The 17,699-nt window shown below is 35.8% G+C and overlaps 2 protein-coding genes across 9 annotated transcripts in view; both read left to right on the forward strand.

Moving 5' to 3' along the window:
- Positions 1-9,300, forward strand: part of ppp1r9a (protein phosphatase 1, regulatory subunit 9A) — a 53,092-nt gene extending 43,792 nt beyond the window's left edge. For 5 of the 7 annotated variants that reach the window (XM_058752801.1, XM_058752804.1, XM_058752799.1 and 2 more), the window contains exons 12-20: positions 1,315-1,367; positions 1,955-2,027; positions 2,221-2,272; positions 2,789-2,848; positions 3,569-3,617; positions 5,105-5,224; positions 5,417-5,440; positions 5,669-5,851; positions 6,245-9,300. In XM_058752801.1, the coding sequence (XP_058608784.1) occupies positions 1,315-1,367; positions 1,955-2,027; positions 2,221-2,272; positions 2,789-2,848; positions 3,569-3,617; positions 5,105-5,224; positions 5,417-5,440; positions 5,669-5,851; positions 6,245-6,439 (809 nt within the window). In that variant the 3' untranslated portion in view covers positions 6,440-9,300. Of the gene's footprint in view, positions 1-1,314; positions 1,368-1,954; positions 2,028-2,220; positions 2,273-2,788; positions 2,849-3,568; positions 3,618-4,102; positions 5,026-5,104; positions 5,225-5,416; positions 5,441-5,668; positions 5,852-6,244 lie in introns of those variants that run through there. The other 2 variants (XM_058752805.1, XM_058752806.1) reach the window with 2 other exon arrangements.
- Positions 9,301-9,837: 537 nt separating this feature from the next.
- asb4 (ankyrin repeat and SOCS box containing 4) lies at positions 9,838-16,554 on the forward strand. 2 transcript variants are annotated; one of them, XM_058752811.1, is made up of 6 exons: positions 9,838-10,570; positions 13,537-13,836; positions 14,081-14,568; positions 14,725-14,838; positions 15,720-15,890; positions 16,258-16,554. In XM_058752811.1, exons 1-6 carry the CDS (start codon positions 10,351-10,353, stop codon positions 16,333-16,335), a joined length of 1,371 nt encoding a protein of 456 aa, XP_058608794.1. In that variant the 5' UTR covers positions 9,838-10,350; the 3' UTR covers positions 16,336-16,554. The 2 variants fall into 2 exon arrangements, with proteins under 2 accessions (XP_058608794.1, XP_058608795.1); XM_058752812.1 differs by having other exon boundaries at positions 9,840-10,570; positions 15,720-16,554.
- The last annotated feature ends 1,145 nt before the right edge of the window (positions 16,555-17,699 follow it).

Raw genomic sequence — 17,699 nt, forward strand, 5'->3', positions numbered from 1 at the left:
ATATGGCGAGCACTTCCTGCTTATGTAACAGTATCTCTCTGTAATAAACTCCATTCTGCACCAATGCCCCTACACCCTCTCTCATTTTGAACTCAAACCTCAGTTGTGTGCAGCTGCAAGATCAATGAAATTAAAGCAGCATCATTCTTCTCAGGCGCTTGATGCTTCACACCTCACACACTCAATAGTAATGGGTGCACTGGCCCTTCAAATCTGCCTATTCTGAATCCGCTATGATCACTGTGATAAGAGTGGAAAGCGCTGGAAAGCTGATTGGATGCATTGTGACTGAATGAGGCAGATTATGAGGAAGTGCTGCCGCTGGGATGGCCTTAGTTCACTGAAAGCCTCTTCTGCAGGAAACCTCTCTGCCCTGTTTCCAACAAGAGCCCATTTCATTTCAAATATCCGTTAATAGCATATGGCGCTACGGGACATTGTATCATATAAACAAACTAGCCAGAAGTCTGTTGTAGGATTATATGTTTTCATCAGACAAAGTACCTGATATCTGATAGTGGATTACTGTCATTTTTTTGCTTAAAGCTATTTTTTTTCTGTGTTAAAATACTTTCTCCTATCCTACTTAAATGAGCAGTGAGAACTATAGTTGCAAGAAAATGTGTAAAGTATGTGAATTTGGTCATAAAATTTGATCTGACCTTAGACAAAATCACAACAGACAAATACCATTTGCTAGACACACAAACAATGATATGATTTCATGTATGTATTGAACACGTGCAAATATTCACAATACCGGATGAAAAAAGAATGTTGGAAAAAGTGGTGGTTGTTCCACCCTAAACCTCCACCAAATGATTCCCATAATTGCAGATCAGGCCTGCACTATGGTCGGGAGGAATTTTGCACCATTTCTTTTTCAGTATAGCTACAGTTCTTGGGATGTCTGGTGTGCAGCGCTCTCTTGAGGTCGTCTCAGTTGGGTTGCGGTCAGAGCTCTGACTAGGCCAAAAGGCATATTTTCTTATGTGAAATCCGTTATGTGAGTGTTTTTCATTGTTTTGGCTCCAGGTTTGCTAGAGACGCTATGAATTATTATTTATATACTTTTCCTACACTGCACTGTGTGTTTACATGGTGTGTTTTGTGTAGAATGTGGTTTAGGGTCTGCAAAATCTCAACTCCACACACACACACACACACATTTATAACATACATTTTAAATTGTAATTTATTCAGTGTCACATCCGCTAATTTGGTGCTCAAGAAATATATATATATATATATAAATGTTGCTGTTTTGCCGTCTGTGTATATTATGTAATTGTATGGATCTGTTTTGTGTGCTAGAACTGGATGAGCTGACAGGAACCAGTGGAACTCACCCTGAGAGAAACGAGAGGGTAAGACTCACATTCACACACACCAAACACCTCTCATTCAGACACAGGACATTTAAGCCAGATGCACTGATAAAGAATGAAAGTCAGTTCTAATCTCATGCTTAATTCATGAGCATGTGTAGAATATGTCAGCTTTCTAAGGTTACAAAATGCTCCATTAACATTAAATGCATTTATGATATATGAATGGTCATAGCTGTAACTTTACTTTCCTTACTCTGAATTAGTTTTCTTTCCCATCACTGATTCTTGGGTGGGATAGGATCTCAAAACAGGAGAAAAGCTAGAACATGTTATTGTACAAATTGTTGTTTTCGTACGGCAGGATCAAGTTTTTACCTATTTAGCATATTGTTTTAGGTTTCCTGAGAAAACATTATTTACTTTGTTACCTCTCTCAAATCCTAAGCCACACTGTGTCTAGCTGTTGTAAGTGTCTGTAATAACCATAATACAGTACATCTCTGCAGAGAAACAGAAGGAAGTACTGTTGGGTCAGCAAAAACAGACAGGAAACCACTTATTGTTGCAAAGAGCATTCTTTTTGGATATTTGACACCTCTCTTTCTTTCTGTTGCTGTCTGTAGGGCTCTGGGCCTCAATCCTCCACAGAGGCCAGGCTCAGGCACCCGCAGCCTCAGCAGGGACCTGATAATGAGGGTAGATGCACCAAACCATTAATACATGATTAGGGCTCAATTACTGGTCTAATGAATTATGCTTAAAGCCTGAGAGACACAATGAGGAAAAGTCCCTAAAGAAAAGATAACATAAAAAGAAGAATACCTGAAGTAATAAATATGGCCTCTATACAGTAAATGTTGCTATTTGTCTCTGCCTGATTTTTCTACAGGCTCTTCAGCAAGTCGCGATGAGAAATCTAGCAAAAAATTACTAGATTTGGGGTAAGATGATGCCAATTCTACATTTACAGTGTGATGATGTGTAAAAGTACAGTTTATGTAGTTGTCAGAATGAATGCAAAAGACACAAACCTTCTGTCTGTTGATGTAAACTGCTGTTCAAAAGTAATGTTAGTATTGTTTAATGATTTTGAAGTCACTTATGTTCACCAAGACTGCATTTATTCGATCAAAAATACAGTAAAAACAGTAACATTATGAAATATGTTTACAACTTAAAACAACTTTTCTGTTTTAATATATAAAATACATTTCCTGTGGTCATTACTTCAGTCTTCAGTTTCACATGATCCTTCAAAAATCATTCTAATGCAAAAAGAAAATCGTATAATTCTTGAAAACAGTTGTGCTGCTTAATATTCTGCTGTTTCAAGATTCTTTGATGAATGTGAAAGTGTAAAAGAACAGCATTTATTTGAAATGGAAATATTTGGTAACATTCTCACTTTTAGATCAATTTAATGCATCCTTGCTGAACAAAAGTATTTATGTTTTCAGATCTTCTTTGAGGAAGAGTAAAGGGAAAGAGCAGGATCCAAAAGGATCTCCTGGTAAAAGGTAAATAAAGAACCACATATTTAATATAAGTTGTTACATTCAGCCTACCTACATGTACAAATGAAATAGCAGGATTTTTGAGATCCTTTTCATAGCAATGTCAGGATAAATGCATCGCAACCTAACCAAATTGTAACGAACGTGCCCAGCTGTGCCTTAAAACTGAGGTCTGAATAAAAGTGCATAAGCACTTCCACACTAATTACAAGTGAAAAAATCAAAGAAATCTTTTCAGCTTGGATTTGGTACGATTTTGTCCTTGGATTTAATGTACAAACCTCATTTTATTTTTCTTGATCTTACACACCTAATTAATATGGACTGGGCTGGACATCTCAGATGTGCCAGACTGCAGGACACATACACACATTTTGCATTCGAATGAATCTTCAGTGATTCAAAGAATTGCTTAATCGATGATTAAAGAGAATTGCTCAGCAGATGCAAGGCTAAAAGGTTTTATTTCCACCGGGACGACCGGTCATATCCCACAGCGTCACAGTCCCTGCATTCAAACCATGAATTACAATAGACTTTTAACAATGCAAATTAAAATAAATAAATACATAATTTAAGGCTGAACCTTAAGTCTGTAAAGCAGTGAAATAAATGCAGCTCTAGCCTGTGAGTATGATCTCTTTCAGCTCTTGTCAGCGTCTGTGCTATGTACCAGTCATTCAGTCATTATGTATGCTTGAATAACCAGTCCCCTATCTTTAGCTCCACAGGGCCCTCAGCAGAGAACAGTCCTGAAAGATGCAAGAGCAAGGTGAGAAAAGTCACACAGGCGTATCTATAAACGTATATATATTTAGGGTCGCCGTGATTTTGCCAAGTAAGACATGTTCCTGGATCAACATCTTTTGTTGATCCTGGATCAACATTATTGTCCAAAAATATAGACTTAACCCAATCTCTACCCCTAAACCTAACCCTACCCATAATTTATTCCTAAAATAAGTGAGAAATGATAGCTGATTAACAAGGGTGTCGAAGCACCTAACCCTGATCATAAGCCTAAAACTTATATTTCCTGAAAAGTTATCCCTCAATTCTGATTGGTTGATTGGAATGACGTTCCAGGATCAACAAGGATGTTGATCCAGGAACATGTTGTACTTGGTGAAATCACGCTCACCATATATTTAGATAGCTACTTTAAAAGAAATTGCAATCAGTTGTTTAAAATATAAATGCCTTCTGCCTGTTTAGTGGTATAACCTCCCTCTGCTGTGTTGCATTTCCATTGAACAGAAATCTTTTTCCTGGCCACGCTTCTTCTCCTATTCATATTATGTGGTACTGTATCAAGTCATGTTTGTTGAGATCCAAGGCTAATCAGACGTTTCTCTGATTTTAGCTGTAGAGATACAGTAGTTGCGCATTACTGTTTTATTGTTGCTGAATTATTATAAAGTTTTGGGAAATTTCCCTCAGCTGCATGCATTCTGACTCTCATACTCTTTAATGTTTTCATCTTGTTATAACACACGAATATAATACACAATGAAATCTTGTATTAAGTTTGAAGGACAAAAACTGTGGCCTGCTACCCATGCTGAGTCAAGGCATTAAATTTTTTTGTGCCAGCAAACAGCCCAACATATTCAGACTGTTTTTATATTCAGTACAGAATCTCTCTCACAGACTTTGAGGTGTTGGAGACAACCAGACTGGTAAACATGTCCATCTCATCTGTGTGAATAGTCTCTACGGGGATGAGATTGTGTCTCTTCAAAAAATGTTTGACATTGAGAAAGCTTTTCAGCAATATTTTACAGAGAAAAATGTGCAGTGAACATAATGCCATTCGATTCTTGGAACTGTGACCTTGTGTTCAGAACATCTGACCAGAATCATGTTCAAATGCATCATGTTAGTTGATTAGGCATCATGTTGAAAGACTTTCCCTAAATGCGTTCATTTAAAAATGCAAATGAATTTACTCTGTGACAAATTATCACGATGATCGTATGAGTGACAGCATCAGTGTACACAAAGCATTTTGCCGGGGTGTGCATGTCTCCTTTTGTCTTGTTAATCTTTAGAGACTTAATTGGCTTAAGTGTCAATCAACAGTAATTACACAGATAATTATTTGTCATAGTCAATAAAACAATCAGAATCAAGGAATAAATGATTACCTCTCAAGTAATGGAGAAGCAATTCAAGCGAATCAAAATGATACATGGGTAAATGTGTCAGTCAGATAAAAGTTGTGTCTTACAGGTGTGTTTCTGTCTGTCTCTCTTCCAGGGTCCTGGTGTCACTGATGAACTCAGCCTCAGCAGCACCAGCTCCACAGAGATCAGTGGCTTCCTGACCGACGCGAAGATGTCCGGCCGATCGCAAACACTAATGCTCTCCTCAGATGAGGTATTGTTTGTACACTTGCTACCTGATTTATCTCTTTAAAGATCTAAAAATGAAAATTCTGTCAAGATTTACTTAACCTCATGTCATTCCAAACCTGTATTACTATCTAAAGCATCACTTGTTCTGCCTGGAAAGATCAGCTTTTTCTGATTCATAGAGTGTTTTTCTTGTCCTTTACGCTGCGTTTATTAGAGTGTGGATATGATTGAAGATGAGGTGAGACTTTGTTTTAATGAGTTTGAGTCCCAGAATGACTCTTCTTCCCACTTAAAATGCTTATGTATGTTTAGTCTTGTATGTTCTTTGTGATTTTTTTTTTTTTTTCTCAGATTCCATTTGTTTTGTTTTTTCAAAATATATTAAGTTTGATTTCTGGAAATGCATGTAAAATTTATAGAAGCCAGTCAACATAAATGATGCTGTAAGCTTGCGTGTGTGTGTCAGATTCTAGATGACGGTCCTCCTTCGAAGCCGTACCAGTGGCAGAACCGCAGTGTGACTGAATGGACATGTCAACAGGTGTCATTCTGGCTCATGGGTCTGAACCTGGAGCAGTATGTCTCTCTTTTTACTGCCAAGAATGTGGATGGAGAGCAGCTACTCAAGCTGGACAGCACAGCACTCAAAGTGAGGAACAGATTTGTTGGGATAATTTAGTCTGTTAACCCTCTATTTTTTTTCTATTGTGTATGGTGAAAACCATACGTTTACACATTTACACACACAACCATACATTACATTTACAACAACAAAAGTTTTGACTAACTGTAATACATGTATTTATTTGATTTAAGTCCATTTAAGTCAAACATTTTTTAAACATTAAATGTGTGTAATAGATTGTTAGGTGTTGTTTTATCCATCAAAGTGACTGCTTCCCCTGCCATATGCTAAAATTGCTAGAATAATTCATGTCCCATCTGCTTTCCCTGCAATGAGAAAGTTGTCTTTAGAGATTAGCATAGTTTCTTAGGACCCATCTGAACATCCTGTAAGTGTGTCCGTGTGTGTTTTTGGCAGGCTCTGGGTGTAGAGTCCTCTCAGGATCGGGCTCTGATTAAGAAAAAGCTTAAGGATCTGAAGGTTTTGATGGAAAAAGCTAGAAGAAACAGAGAGAAAATGGAGAAACAGCGCAAGAAAGAACTGGAGCAGGCTCAGAAACAGGTCCGGAAAAATAGCAACTCCTCCGGACCAGGAGAGGGCGCTACTGAATGACACTACTCACCTCACTACTATCTCACCATTATAAGTACAGATGAGTTCAACATTTCACAGGACTGAAAGTTCATTGCAAAAGGGGCTTATTGCTACTGAGCTGCCATTGGATGAATTGAAACCAAAATGTCCAAATATGGATTTATTTATTTTTACCGAACAATATTCAGGTTTTTTTGCTCGTTTTAGCAGAATGATCACTGCTTTTTTGGTTTCCTAAGTTTAATGTCTGATTAATATCTATTTATTTGCATATGGAGAATATGTATATATTGAACCAGAGCATATCAGCTCCTAACTCATCCATGACAGTTAAAAACTCTTCATTACAAGCACCTTTAGGCGTTGAGACATTGTACATATGCAGAAAGCATATATATGAATATGTCTAACGTGCCATTTTTCTATCGAAAGCAGAATAGTTTGTTCAAGGAACGTGGAGAGATTTTAATACGAAGGCTTTGACAAAGCACAGGTCAGAGAGATGGACAGTGTTGCTGTCGAGTGTCTCTTCACCTCAAAGAGTTTGAGTGCTGCTCACAAGAACCACTACAGTCTGATTCACTGGCAAACACAAACCCTACTGTGAGAAGAAAGCCATTCCAGGTAATGAGATATCACGGACCCTCATTGTGGATATTTCACTGTATACTTTGAACCTCCTGTTTGGATCTCCTTCATCGACCTGCCAGTATTCGAGATGAATACAACTGATGTGTATGTTCTTCTCCGAGCTTGAATCCTCCTAATGATCTTTGGAAGAAAAATGGTAGCAATGGGATACTAAACGATTTCAGGAGTCGGCCATTTGAAACTCTTCTCCAAAGATGCAAGACTTGTACTCTAAAAGAAAAAAAGCAAGAAAAAAAAACCCACCGCTGCTTCTATTTCACAGCTACCTGCTTCTAGCCCTCTCCATCCCCCTGAGCTAGATTCTCAGTTAGACCCAAATGCTGCCTTTTGAAGTGCTGTTTAGATTTTTATTTTATTTTTACGGTTTGAGGTTACAGTCTGGATCACACCGATTGTGTGAATGCACCTCTGTTTTACCGGCATCCAAATGTTGTAGAGCAGATGACAAATGTGCACTTAAAACGGACCCATCTATGAACAGTGCACTGGTATTCAAAAGTTTGGGGTCCGTAGGATTTTTGAAAGAAATGAATGCATTTATTTTGTGCAAGGATGCATTAAATTGATCAAAAGTGACAGGATTTCTATTTCAAATAAATGCTGTTCTTTTGGAACTTTCTATTCATCAAAAAGCTCAAAATGTAAAACATTTTCCTGAAAAACACAACATTCAATATTGTTTCTATTAATAATTGGTTCTTGAGTAGCAAATCAGCATATTAGAATGATTTATGAAGGATCATTGAAGACGAAGCTGAAAATTCAGCATATAATTAATTCTATTTTAGAATACATTAAAATAGAAAAGTTTTTTTGTGTGAAATTGTATTGTGTTAAATAATATTTCACACAAGTATTATTTTTACTTAATTTTTAGTCAAATAAATGCAGCCTTGGTGAGCATAAGAGACTTCTTTCAAAAAAATTAAAAAGTCTTACTGACCCTAAACTTTTAAACAGTAGTATAAGTAATTTTATCAGGCTAGATTTTATTCAGTTGGATCCCAGTGTTTTTTTCTTTTTTTTTTCTTTTTCTTTCTTCAGTTATTTGTCAGATTCACAAAAAGAGCACCATAACGTTTTATAATGTAATTTACTGCATAGAGTAATCAGTATCTCCTCTATCAATTTATCCTGGGTTGTATTTTTAAATTTATGCAACACATTTCCCATATGTATCAATTGTAAGTATACAAAACACAGTAGCCTGCAGACGTTGTTTTGCATTTCAGAATCCACTTTGATGAGTCATATTAACCCTGTTTAACCCACATTCTATTCACGGCCCAATTTTATCAATCTGCATTCTTGTAAACATGCTGTTTTCTCATACATGATGATACATATCGTTCATGTTTACATTTGAATTACTGATTATTTCCATAGCAACACAAAGGCAGCTTCAGTGGTACTTGGGCACTATACAGAGGACATTAGGCAGTGCCTCATGACCCTGTGGATTTATTACAAGCACTCAAATGTGACTCCATTTAAGATTATATTATTGTTCATTTCTGAATTATTTATCTCTAATAATTTTAAGCCTGTCATAGTCTATTTATTGTTTTCCCAATCAAAGAAATGTTTGTAAATCAGTTCACATTATTTATTTAGAAAGCAAAGAAAAAAAAAATACTACCAAAAAACATAATTGTAATCAAAAAGTGGAGAATTAGGAGATTGTATGTTTGTTCATTAACTCACCATGCTCTTGTGAACTTATCTTTATTATTGTAATTGCAAAAAGACGCTTGTCTTAACATTATAAAAACCTTTCTATCCCTCTGCTATGAATCACCTGAAAAAATATCCTGCTGTAGATCCAAATCTAACCTGCCTACCCATTTATGATATACTGACTTTTGTATGTGAAAGTTAAGCAATAGCTTTTAATCCCGGCGTTTTTTTATCGATTTCATGAGGAGACTGAAGACCGGGTCTGTCTGTTTGAATGTGTCTGCGTGCAGGGATAATCACGTACGGATCTGAGGACAGAAATGTGCTTCTCTTTCATGGGTTATTTGTTGTTTTCACTGTATGGCAGAGTCAGTCAGGGTAGGCTATATAGAGGAACTGCACGCAACACCTGAGAAAAGAGCATTAACCTGTGTATTTTTGTTTGTTATACCCGCATGAGGGACCTCAATGTGCCATACCCATTCTTTCCAAAACTACTAAATTCTGTTCTTTATTTTTGTTCATGAAAAATTAAAAGCTTTGTGAAAGTTTGTCATGTTGGACTGTAAATACACTTCAAATGACATATTTGGTCAGAGAAATACAATGAAAGATCATTCCAAACCTGTCTCGAGTTGTTCGTGTGCAAGCAGTTTGTATATTCAAATGTGGATGTTTTGAACATTTCAGACTTTTTACATTTTACAATTTGTTGTGGAAAAGTAAAAAAGTCTAAACACCCCTAAACCTAACCCTCATCCAAAGAAGACTGTAAAAATGTGTCAAAACGTAAAACTTAATTGCCGTGAAGTGTGCTGAACATTATGTAATATGTTTAATTAGTCAAAAATATTGCAAATTAGGCATATTATTGTTTGAAATGGCTATTTCTAAGTTCAAATTTTACTTGTGATGCTTCATTATCTCCAGTCCATTTTCTTCCAGTTTGCAAGTATTCTAATTACACAATCCTTAAGAAATCCTTTATTAGGCTACTTGAGAAACTTATCTGACATTGGTTGTGCTACTTAATGACCTGTGGAAACAATACTGAATGTTTTATTTCAGCTTTATTGGTGTGTTCATTTTGAAAAATGCAACTCTATGGCTTTATTTCACCTGTTTGAAATGCAATGTCTTGTTATCTGTCACATTCTTTTACAAGATTGTCTCCAAAAAGGCAGGTTAGACCAATACCGAGGTGAAACCTTGCTGCACTTTTGCCATTGGTAATGGGTTCGCCCAAAATACTCTCAAAGACAATGCATTAATATGGCCTCTTTAGACTAAATCTTTATAATATTTCTTAAATGCAGTCGATATTTTACTGTAGTAATAATAGTATTTTGGCGGATATTGTGATTACTATTGTAGCAAAAAAAAAAAAGATTTGTGAACTATTAGCGCTTGTTTGGTTCAGAGTAGGCTATGCTTTGACCTCTTCCCTTCACAGTCTATTAATAGTCAGACTGATGTGACTGACTCGACACCGATTGTGTTTCACACACGCTCCTGACCACTGGAATTCATAAAGCTTTCTGGAATTACTTAAACATACTGAAAGAGTGTTTCTTGCGGATTAATCGCTGTATGTGTGAGATATGAGCAGGCCTCGAGCAGTTGTCGGTTTAGCGGAGGAAGATAACCAGACTTTGTCGGGGCGGGAAGCAGCTGATAACCTTCTAAAGGCACGCTTTCTAGAAGCGCTCACGCGTAACGACGCAGTTGAAGTTGCAAAAATCCTTCGCACCACCAGCTTTGACCTAGACACTGTGTTAGACGTGGAGGACCGCGATATGATCCTTGCCTCGTATAAGCAAGGTAATTCATGTTGACGACACGACAGTCGCTCTTTTACCAGAGAAATCATGGTACTGTATGACTGCGGTTAGTAATCCAGCCACAGAGTGGAGCTAGACTGCCAATAACAGATTAAACGTAGTCTATGAATCACTTTCACTGAAGAACGCACAGTAAGGGCACTTGCTATCACTGCAATTTACACTATAATTTCCGATTAAACTATTTGTTCAACTGAATATCTATACAAGTGATTTTCGTGAACTCAAATGAGACTTTTCGTGCTGTGAATTAATTTGTCACTCGACCTCTGAAATAAAAATGCAGGAGTTTTGTGGCTTTTAGGCCATGTATGACTCAACCTGTAGGCCCTACTACACAGATTTGTGTCTAATCTGATGCTCTATATAGACTAGAATGAGAATGCCCTGCCCCCAATACCACCAGCAACCAATTAACAAGCTGCTTTTTTAAAGGATATTTCCTGCTCCAAATTTCCTACATTAATAAGAAATATAATAACATATGAAACCAACATTTATCAACTGAAATAGCTGCTAAAAAAGCTAAATGGAGAAATTGTAAAATACATGGGGAGCAGTCATGTAATTTTATTGTTATTTATATACATGTAGTATTATGTACAGTTCTGTATATTTACAGTGTATTAACTTCATTGTAATTTTAGTTGAGGTTTTAGTAATTTTATGTAATTTTATCATTTTTAATTAGTTTATATATATATATATATATATATATATATATTTCTGTGTAACTAATTTTATTTCAGTTTTACTTTTAGTAATTGTAGTACTTCAACTTACTTATTTCAGTTAGTTTCCAAGGCAACATTTCTACATTTCTTTTATCTTTTGATTTTTTTCATTTCAGCTTTATTTCAATTAGCAAAAATTATTTATTAGTTAACAACAACACTATGACCAGATACACCTTAAATAGAAGCATTCCTATACATGTGTATATATACACTGTACATTTTACCATGTTTACCATTTACAAAACAATTAAAAAGAAATCTTTATTTTGAGGCCCTATAACTACTTAAAAAATAAATAAATAAGTAATATATACAGGTGCATCTCAATAAATTAGAATGTCGTGGAAAAGTTCGTTTATTTCAGTAATTCAACTCAAATTGTGAAACTCGTGTATTAAATAAATTCAATGCACACAGACTGAAGTAGTTTAAGTCTTTGGTTCTTTTAATTGTGATGATTTTGGCTCACATTTAACAAAAACCCACCAATTCACTATCTCAACAAATTAGAATACTTCATAAGACCAATAAAAAAAACATTTTTAGTGAATTGTTGACCTTCTGGAAAGTATGTTCATTTACTGTATATGTACTCAATACTTGGTATGGGGCTCATTTTGCTTTAATTACTGCCTCAATTCGGCGTGGCATGGAGGTGATCAGTTTGTGGCACTGCTGAGGTGGTATGGAAGCCCAGGTTTCTTTGACAGTGGCCTTCAGCTCATCTGCATTTTTTGGTCTCTTGTTTCTCATTTTCCTCTTGACAATACCCCATAGATTCTCTCTGGGGTTCAGGTCTGGTGAGTTTGCTGGCCAATCAAAGAACACCAACACCATGGTCATTTAACCAACTTTTGGTGCTTTTGGCAGTGTGGGCAGGTGCCGAATTCTGCTGGAAAATGAAATCAGCATCTTCAAAAAGCTGGCCAGCAGAAGGAAGCATGAAGTGCTCCAAAATTTCTTGGTAAACGGGTGCAGTGACTTCGGTTTTCAAAAAACACAATGGACCAACACCAGCAGATGACATTGCACCCCAAATCATCACAGACTGTGGAAACTTAACACTGGACTTCAAGCAACTTGGGCTATGAGCTTTTCCACCCTTCCTCCAGACTCTAGGACCTTGGTTTCCAAATGAAATACAAAACTTGCTCTCATCTGAAAAGAGGACTTTGGACCACTGGGCAACAGTCCAGCTCTTCTTCTCCTTAGCCCAGGTAAGACGCCTCTGACGTTGTCTGTGGTTCAGGAGAGGACAACTGTAGCCAAATTCCTTGACACGTCTGTGTGCGGTGGCTCTTGATGCCTTGACCCCAGCCTCAGTCCATTCCTTGTGAAGTTCACCCAAATTCTTGAATCGATTTTGCTTGACAATCCTCATAAGGCTGCGGTTCTCTCGGTTGGTTGTGCATCTTTTTCTTCCTCACTTTTTCCTTCCACTCAACTTTCTGTTAGCATGCTTGGATACAGCACTCTGTGAACAGCCAGCTTCTTTGGCAATGAATGTTTGTGGCTTACTCTCCTTGTGAAGGGTGTCAATGATTGTCTTCTGGACAACTGTCAGATCAGCAGTCTTCCCCATGATTGTGTAGCCTAGTGAACCAAACTGAGAGACCATTTTGAAGGCTCAGGAAACTTTTGCAGGTGTTTTGAGTTGATTAGCTGATTGGCATGTCACCATATTCTAATTTGTTGAGATAGTGAATTGGTGGGTTTTTGTTAAATGTGAGCCAAAATCATCACAATTAAAAGAACCAAAGACTTAAACTATTTCAGTCTGTGTGCATTGAATTTATTTAATACACAAGACAGTTTCACAATTTGAGTTGAATTACTGAAATAAATGAACTTTTCCACGACATTCTAATTTATTGAGATGCACCTGTGTATATATATATATAATATTATATTATATTAAAAAGCTAAATGGAGAAATTGTAAAATACATGGGGAGCAGTCATGTAATTTTATTGTTATTTATATACTTGTAGTATTATGTACAGTTCTGTATATTTACAGTGCATTAACACTGTCAAGTAGCTTATATATATATATATATATATATATATATATATATTTATTTTTAATATTTTCAGTCTTCATTGTAATATATATATATATATATATATATATATACTGTAGTGTATATATAATATTATAAAATATATAAATATATATTTTTATTTATTTTATTTTTTCTTCCCACCAGGTTACTGGCTACCAAGTTATAAGTTGGAGACATCCTGGGCGATGGGTCTTCACGTGTGTATGATGTACAACGCATTGGAGAGTGCCATAGTCCTTCTGCAGAATGGGGCAGCGGTCAACAGGAAGCCTAATGGGAAAACCCCTCTACATGTGGCCTGTACAGTGTCCAATGCTGACTGTGTGGGACTTCTGCTGGACTGGGGCGCACGGATCAACAGTATGTCCCTGAGTGGGCATACTCCTTTACACTACTGCATTACACAAGAGTCTTTGGACTGTGCCAAACATCTTATTCTCAAAGGTCTGTAGATTTAAATCTAAAATCTTCTTAGTTGACCTAAAAATACGTTTCTGTCAACATTTACTCACCCTCATGCCATTCCAAACCTGTATGACTTTCTTTCTTCTGTGGAATACAAACAGAAATTGTAACTGTAACTGTATTTGTCCATATAATGAAAGTCAGTGGGGTCCAAAACAACACTGGACTTTTACTGGACAAAAAAAAAACACACAAGACTTCTAATCTTCTAATCTTACTGCAGGAGCAAATATCAACATGCCCAGTGAGGAGAACCAGGACACCCCTCTGCACACTGCGACCCGCTATGGTATCCCAGAGCTGGTGGATTACTACATTGCCCATGGAGCTGATATCAATGCAGTCAATGGCTACATGGAGACACCTCTGATCACTGCTGCATTCTGGACCATGGACATTCGCGAGCGGACCTACAGCCCAGACCACCATCTTGTCTGCAGAATCCTGTTGGACCACAACGCTAACCTACATTCATACGAGGAAGACAAGAAGACGGCACTGCACAAAGCTTGCTGGAACTGTGACCACGTGCTTATCCAGATGTTACTGGAGGCCGGTGCCGAGACTAATGCTATGGATATCAATGGATGCGCAGCGATACAGTACCTGCTGAAGGTGACACAGATCAGGCCGTGGGCCATTCCTGAACGCTGCTATCAGCTGCTTCTGAACTACGGAGCAGCACGAGTCTATCCACCACAGTTTCATAAGGTACAACACTCAACCACCCAAACTGCTTTATTATTGCATATATTTGAAGAGTGAAGATGTCAGTGGAAATTTTATGGTCAACTAGATGGTGTTTGCACTTTAGATGAATCTTAAAATATTAATGTTGTTCTTTTTGGTTGTCTTTCTATTAAGTAGGTGTTGCAGGTGTGTCATGAATACCCCAGGGCAGTGGAGGTTATGGTCAATTCTTATGAACATATTAAGTACACTAAAAAATGGAGGGCTGCTATTCCTGAAGCTGTACATGAGGTCAGAAACAAACTTTTTTTTATACAGTGCAAATAATAAACAAAATGAGAAAATATAATGCAATAACACAAAACACATATAAAACACTTTTTTTTTTTTTATACTTTAAAATTAGTAGGGTCCATGCTTAAAATAAGTGCAAAAAAAGGAAAAACATTGCATTCATTTTTTTAAGTTTAACTTGCTTTAAAAATATTTGGAAATGTTTCTTGAGCTCCAAATCAGCATATTAGAATGATTTCTGAAGGATCATATGACATTGAAGACTGGATTACATCACAGGAATACATTACATTTTAAAACAAAATACAAAACCGTTCTTTTAAATTGTAATAATATTTTCTGTATTTCTGGTAAAAGAAATGCACCTTTAGTGAGCATAAGAGACATCTTTCAAAAACATTAAAATATATATATATATATATATATATATATATATATATATATATATATATATATATATATATATATATATATATACACATACCAGCCCCAAAACTTTTGAATGGTACTGCATTTCCCAAATGCAAATTAAGTAAATAAATAAATAAATAAAATTGACATTTTATTTAATGTTATAAAATAAATAAAACTGTTTTAAACAGTTTCTTGTTTCAAAATGACACTAAAATATTTTTTTACTTAAAACGGGACAGATACTGATAGAAAATATGATTGCAGTGTATCTTACAGTTTTAACAAAACATTCTGGCTTGACACAATACAAAACAGCAAAGAATAAATTCTTAGTTGTATTCTGATGCCCTGCAAGCCTTGAATGTAGGACACAGTAATGTTTTAGTGAATGAGTAAGCTATATATTCATTAAGTCAATTTATGAAGTGTTGCTTTTTCAACTTTGTTTCTTTTTCTTCATTTAGAGGTACAGCAATTTCTATGATTCTTTGTTTGCCGTCTGTACCAACAATCCACGCACTCTACAGCATCTGGCCAGATGTGCAATACGAGCTGCAATGTCGAATCGCTGTGAACAGGGTGTCCAGCATCTCCTTCTTCCTTCATCATTAAAGAAATACTTACTTCTGGAGCCTGTAGGAATCATATATTGACATTGTCTCTGCATTAGGTTAAACGTACCTATTAAGCTCACCAAAATCTACACTGAGACATTTTTAGTGCACAAGATATTGGTTTCAGTACAAAAAGTTATATTAAAATGACAAAAGCATTTCAAAGATATACATCATTAAATTCAAAAAGTCTGGCTGTGCTTAATGGGTACATTTTTGTACACGTTTTATTCAAAATTCTTGTTTATGTCAAGGAAACTTTTTAAAGACTAATTGTAAAAATATATTCTTTGAAGGTACAAAGTGTACACTTATCTATGAATGTAAACTCTGAATGTAAACTTATCTATAGTCTCTTAAGGCTGGAATACTACATGATTTTCCACAGATTTACAGTCTGGAGAAGCTGATGCTAGTTGCCAAAGATCAGAGCCAGTCTGCAGATCTGAGTCGACTGATTCCATAGAAAATCGAATAACTTAACTTAAAGTGACAACCATCAGTTAATATTTAAAGTCTGTTTATAAAGTATTTACATAGATGTTCAATGGGGAAGAGCTTAAAGGGAGCACACTGAGCTTAACTGGAGCAGCAACAATTTTCAATAAATTTAATGTAATATTTATTAAAATGACAGGATTTTTGCTAAATAAACAGTCTAGGTCATGTATTACGTTTACCCTATACCTTTATGACTATTTCTTCAAATTCAAGTTTTGTTACAATGTAAACAATGCTCCAACGCTTGTATACTTTTTGTTTTCAAAATATTTTTTCTTTATTTGATCCTTTACCAAGGAACAATAATAATGTTGATGTATTTAATATTAATATGTATTATTAAAACAAATATCTAATATATATATATATATATATATATATATATATATATATATATATACATATATAAATAATGAATAATTTGATTTTAATGCTAATAATAATTCAAATAGTACTTCTAAATATTATACATTCAAAAGTTATTGGTCTTTCCACTCCGTGCATATAAAAAGCCTCATGTTTTAATGAAAGACTATCAAGATCTGCTCTGTATAATCAAACTCAGGTCTTAAGCTTGTCGGCTAAGACTGTAGAGTAGATCATTTTTTGAGGGGGAAATGAACAACAGAAAAGCCATATTTAGCGTAAGAGGATAATATAAGGGGGTTCGCCAACAGCACATTACAGATAACAGCTGAATAGCATGAGATGTCTAAGCCATTAGTCCTTTTGTCAGATGAAAAACTGAAGTGCTTATCAGAGTTTATCCCTGAATAATGAGAGTGGACACAATAGTCACGGATCCTCTTTAGATGGGCCTAGTTTAAGCTATAAAGGAGGTTTTAAAGGTCATTTTTGACAAGTTAAATCACTTTGAGGAATTTTAGGATCCAAGATTTTGAATAAAGGTAATATGAATGATCTTTATGAATGTTTGTAATTCTGTGCACTACAGATTTACGTTCAAGACCTAATAGTGATTATTATACCTTACCCCAATAAGTACACATTCTCGTTTGTCTCATTTTGAGCAAATCAAATAAAAACAAAATAATCCGTTTCAGGTGAACGAGTCATTCTTGTTCACCTCAGTGGAGCAATTGAAGCTTAATTTGAAAATGTAAGGACTTTAATAAAACTTGAACGACTGGGGTGATTTTAGCAAACTGAATTTCCATGACTCACTTATCTTACAAAAGACTATTTTTGCCACCTTCACTGGCGTGGCGATAGAAATGATTCATGAACGAACCTGAACAAATCTTTTGTTCTGAACGAATTCAACAGAATCGAGTCACTAAGATTAACCTAATTTCCCATTATCGTACA

This window comes from Onychostoma macrolepis, chromosome 19 (genome assembly GCF_012432095.1).
Source record: "Onychostoma macrolepis isolate SWU-2019 chromosome 19, ASM1243209v1, whole genome shotgun sequence".
Classification (NCBI taxonomy): Eukaryota; Metazoa; Chordata; class Actinopteri; order Cypriniformes; family Cyprinidae; genus Onychostoma; species Onychostoma macrolepis.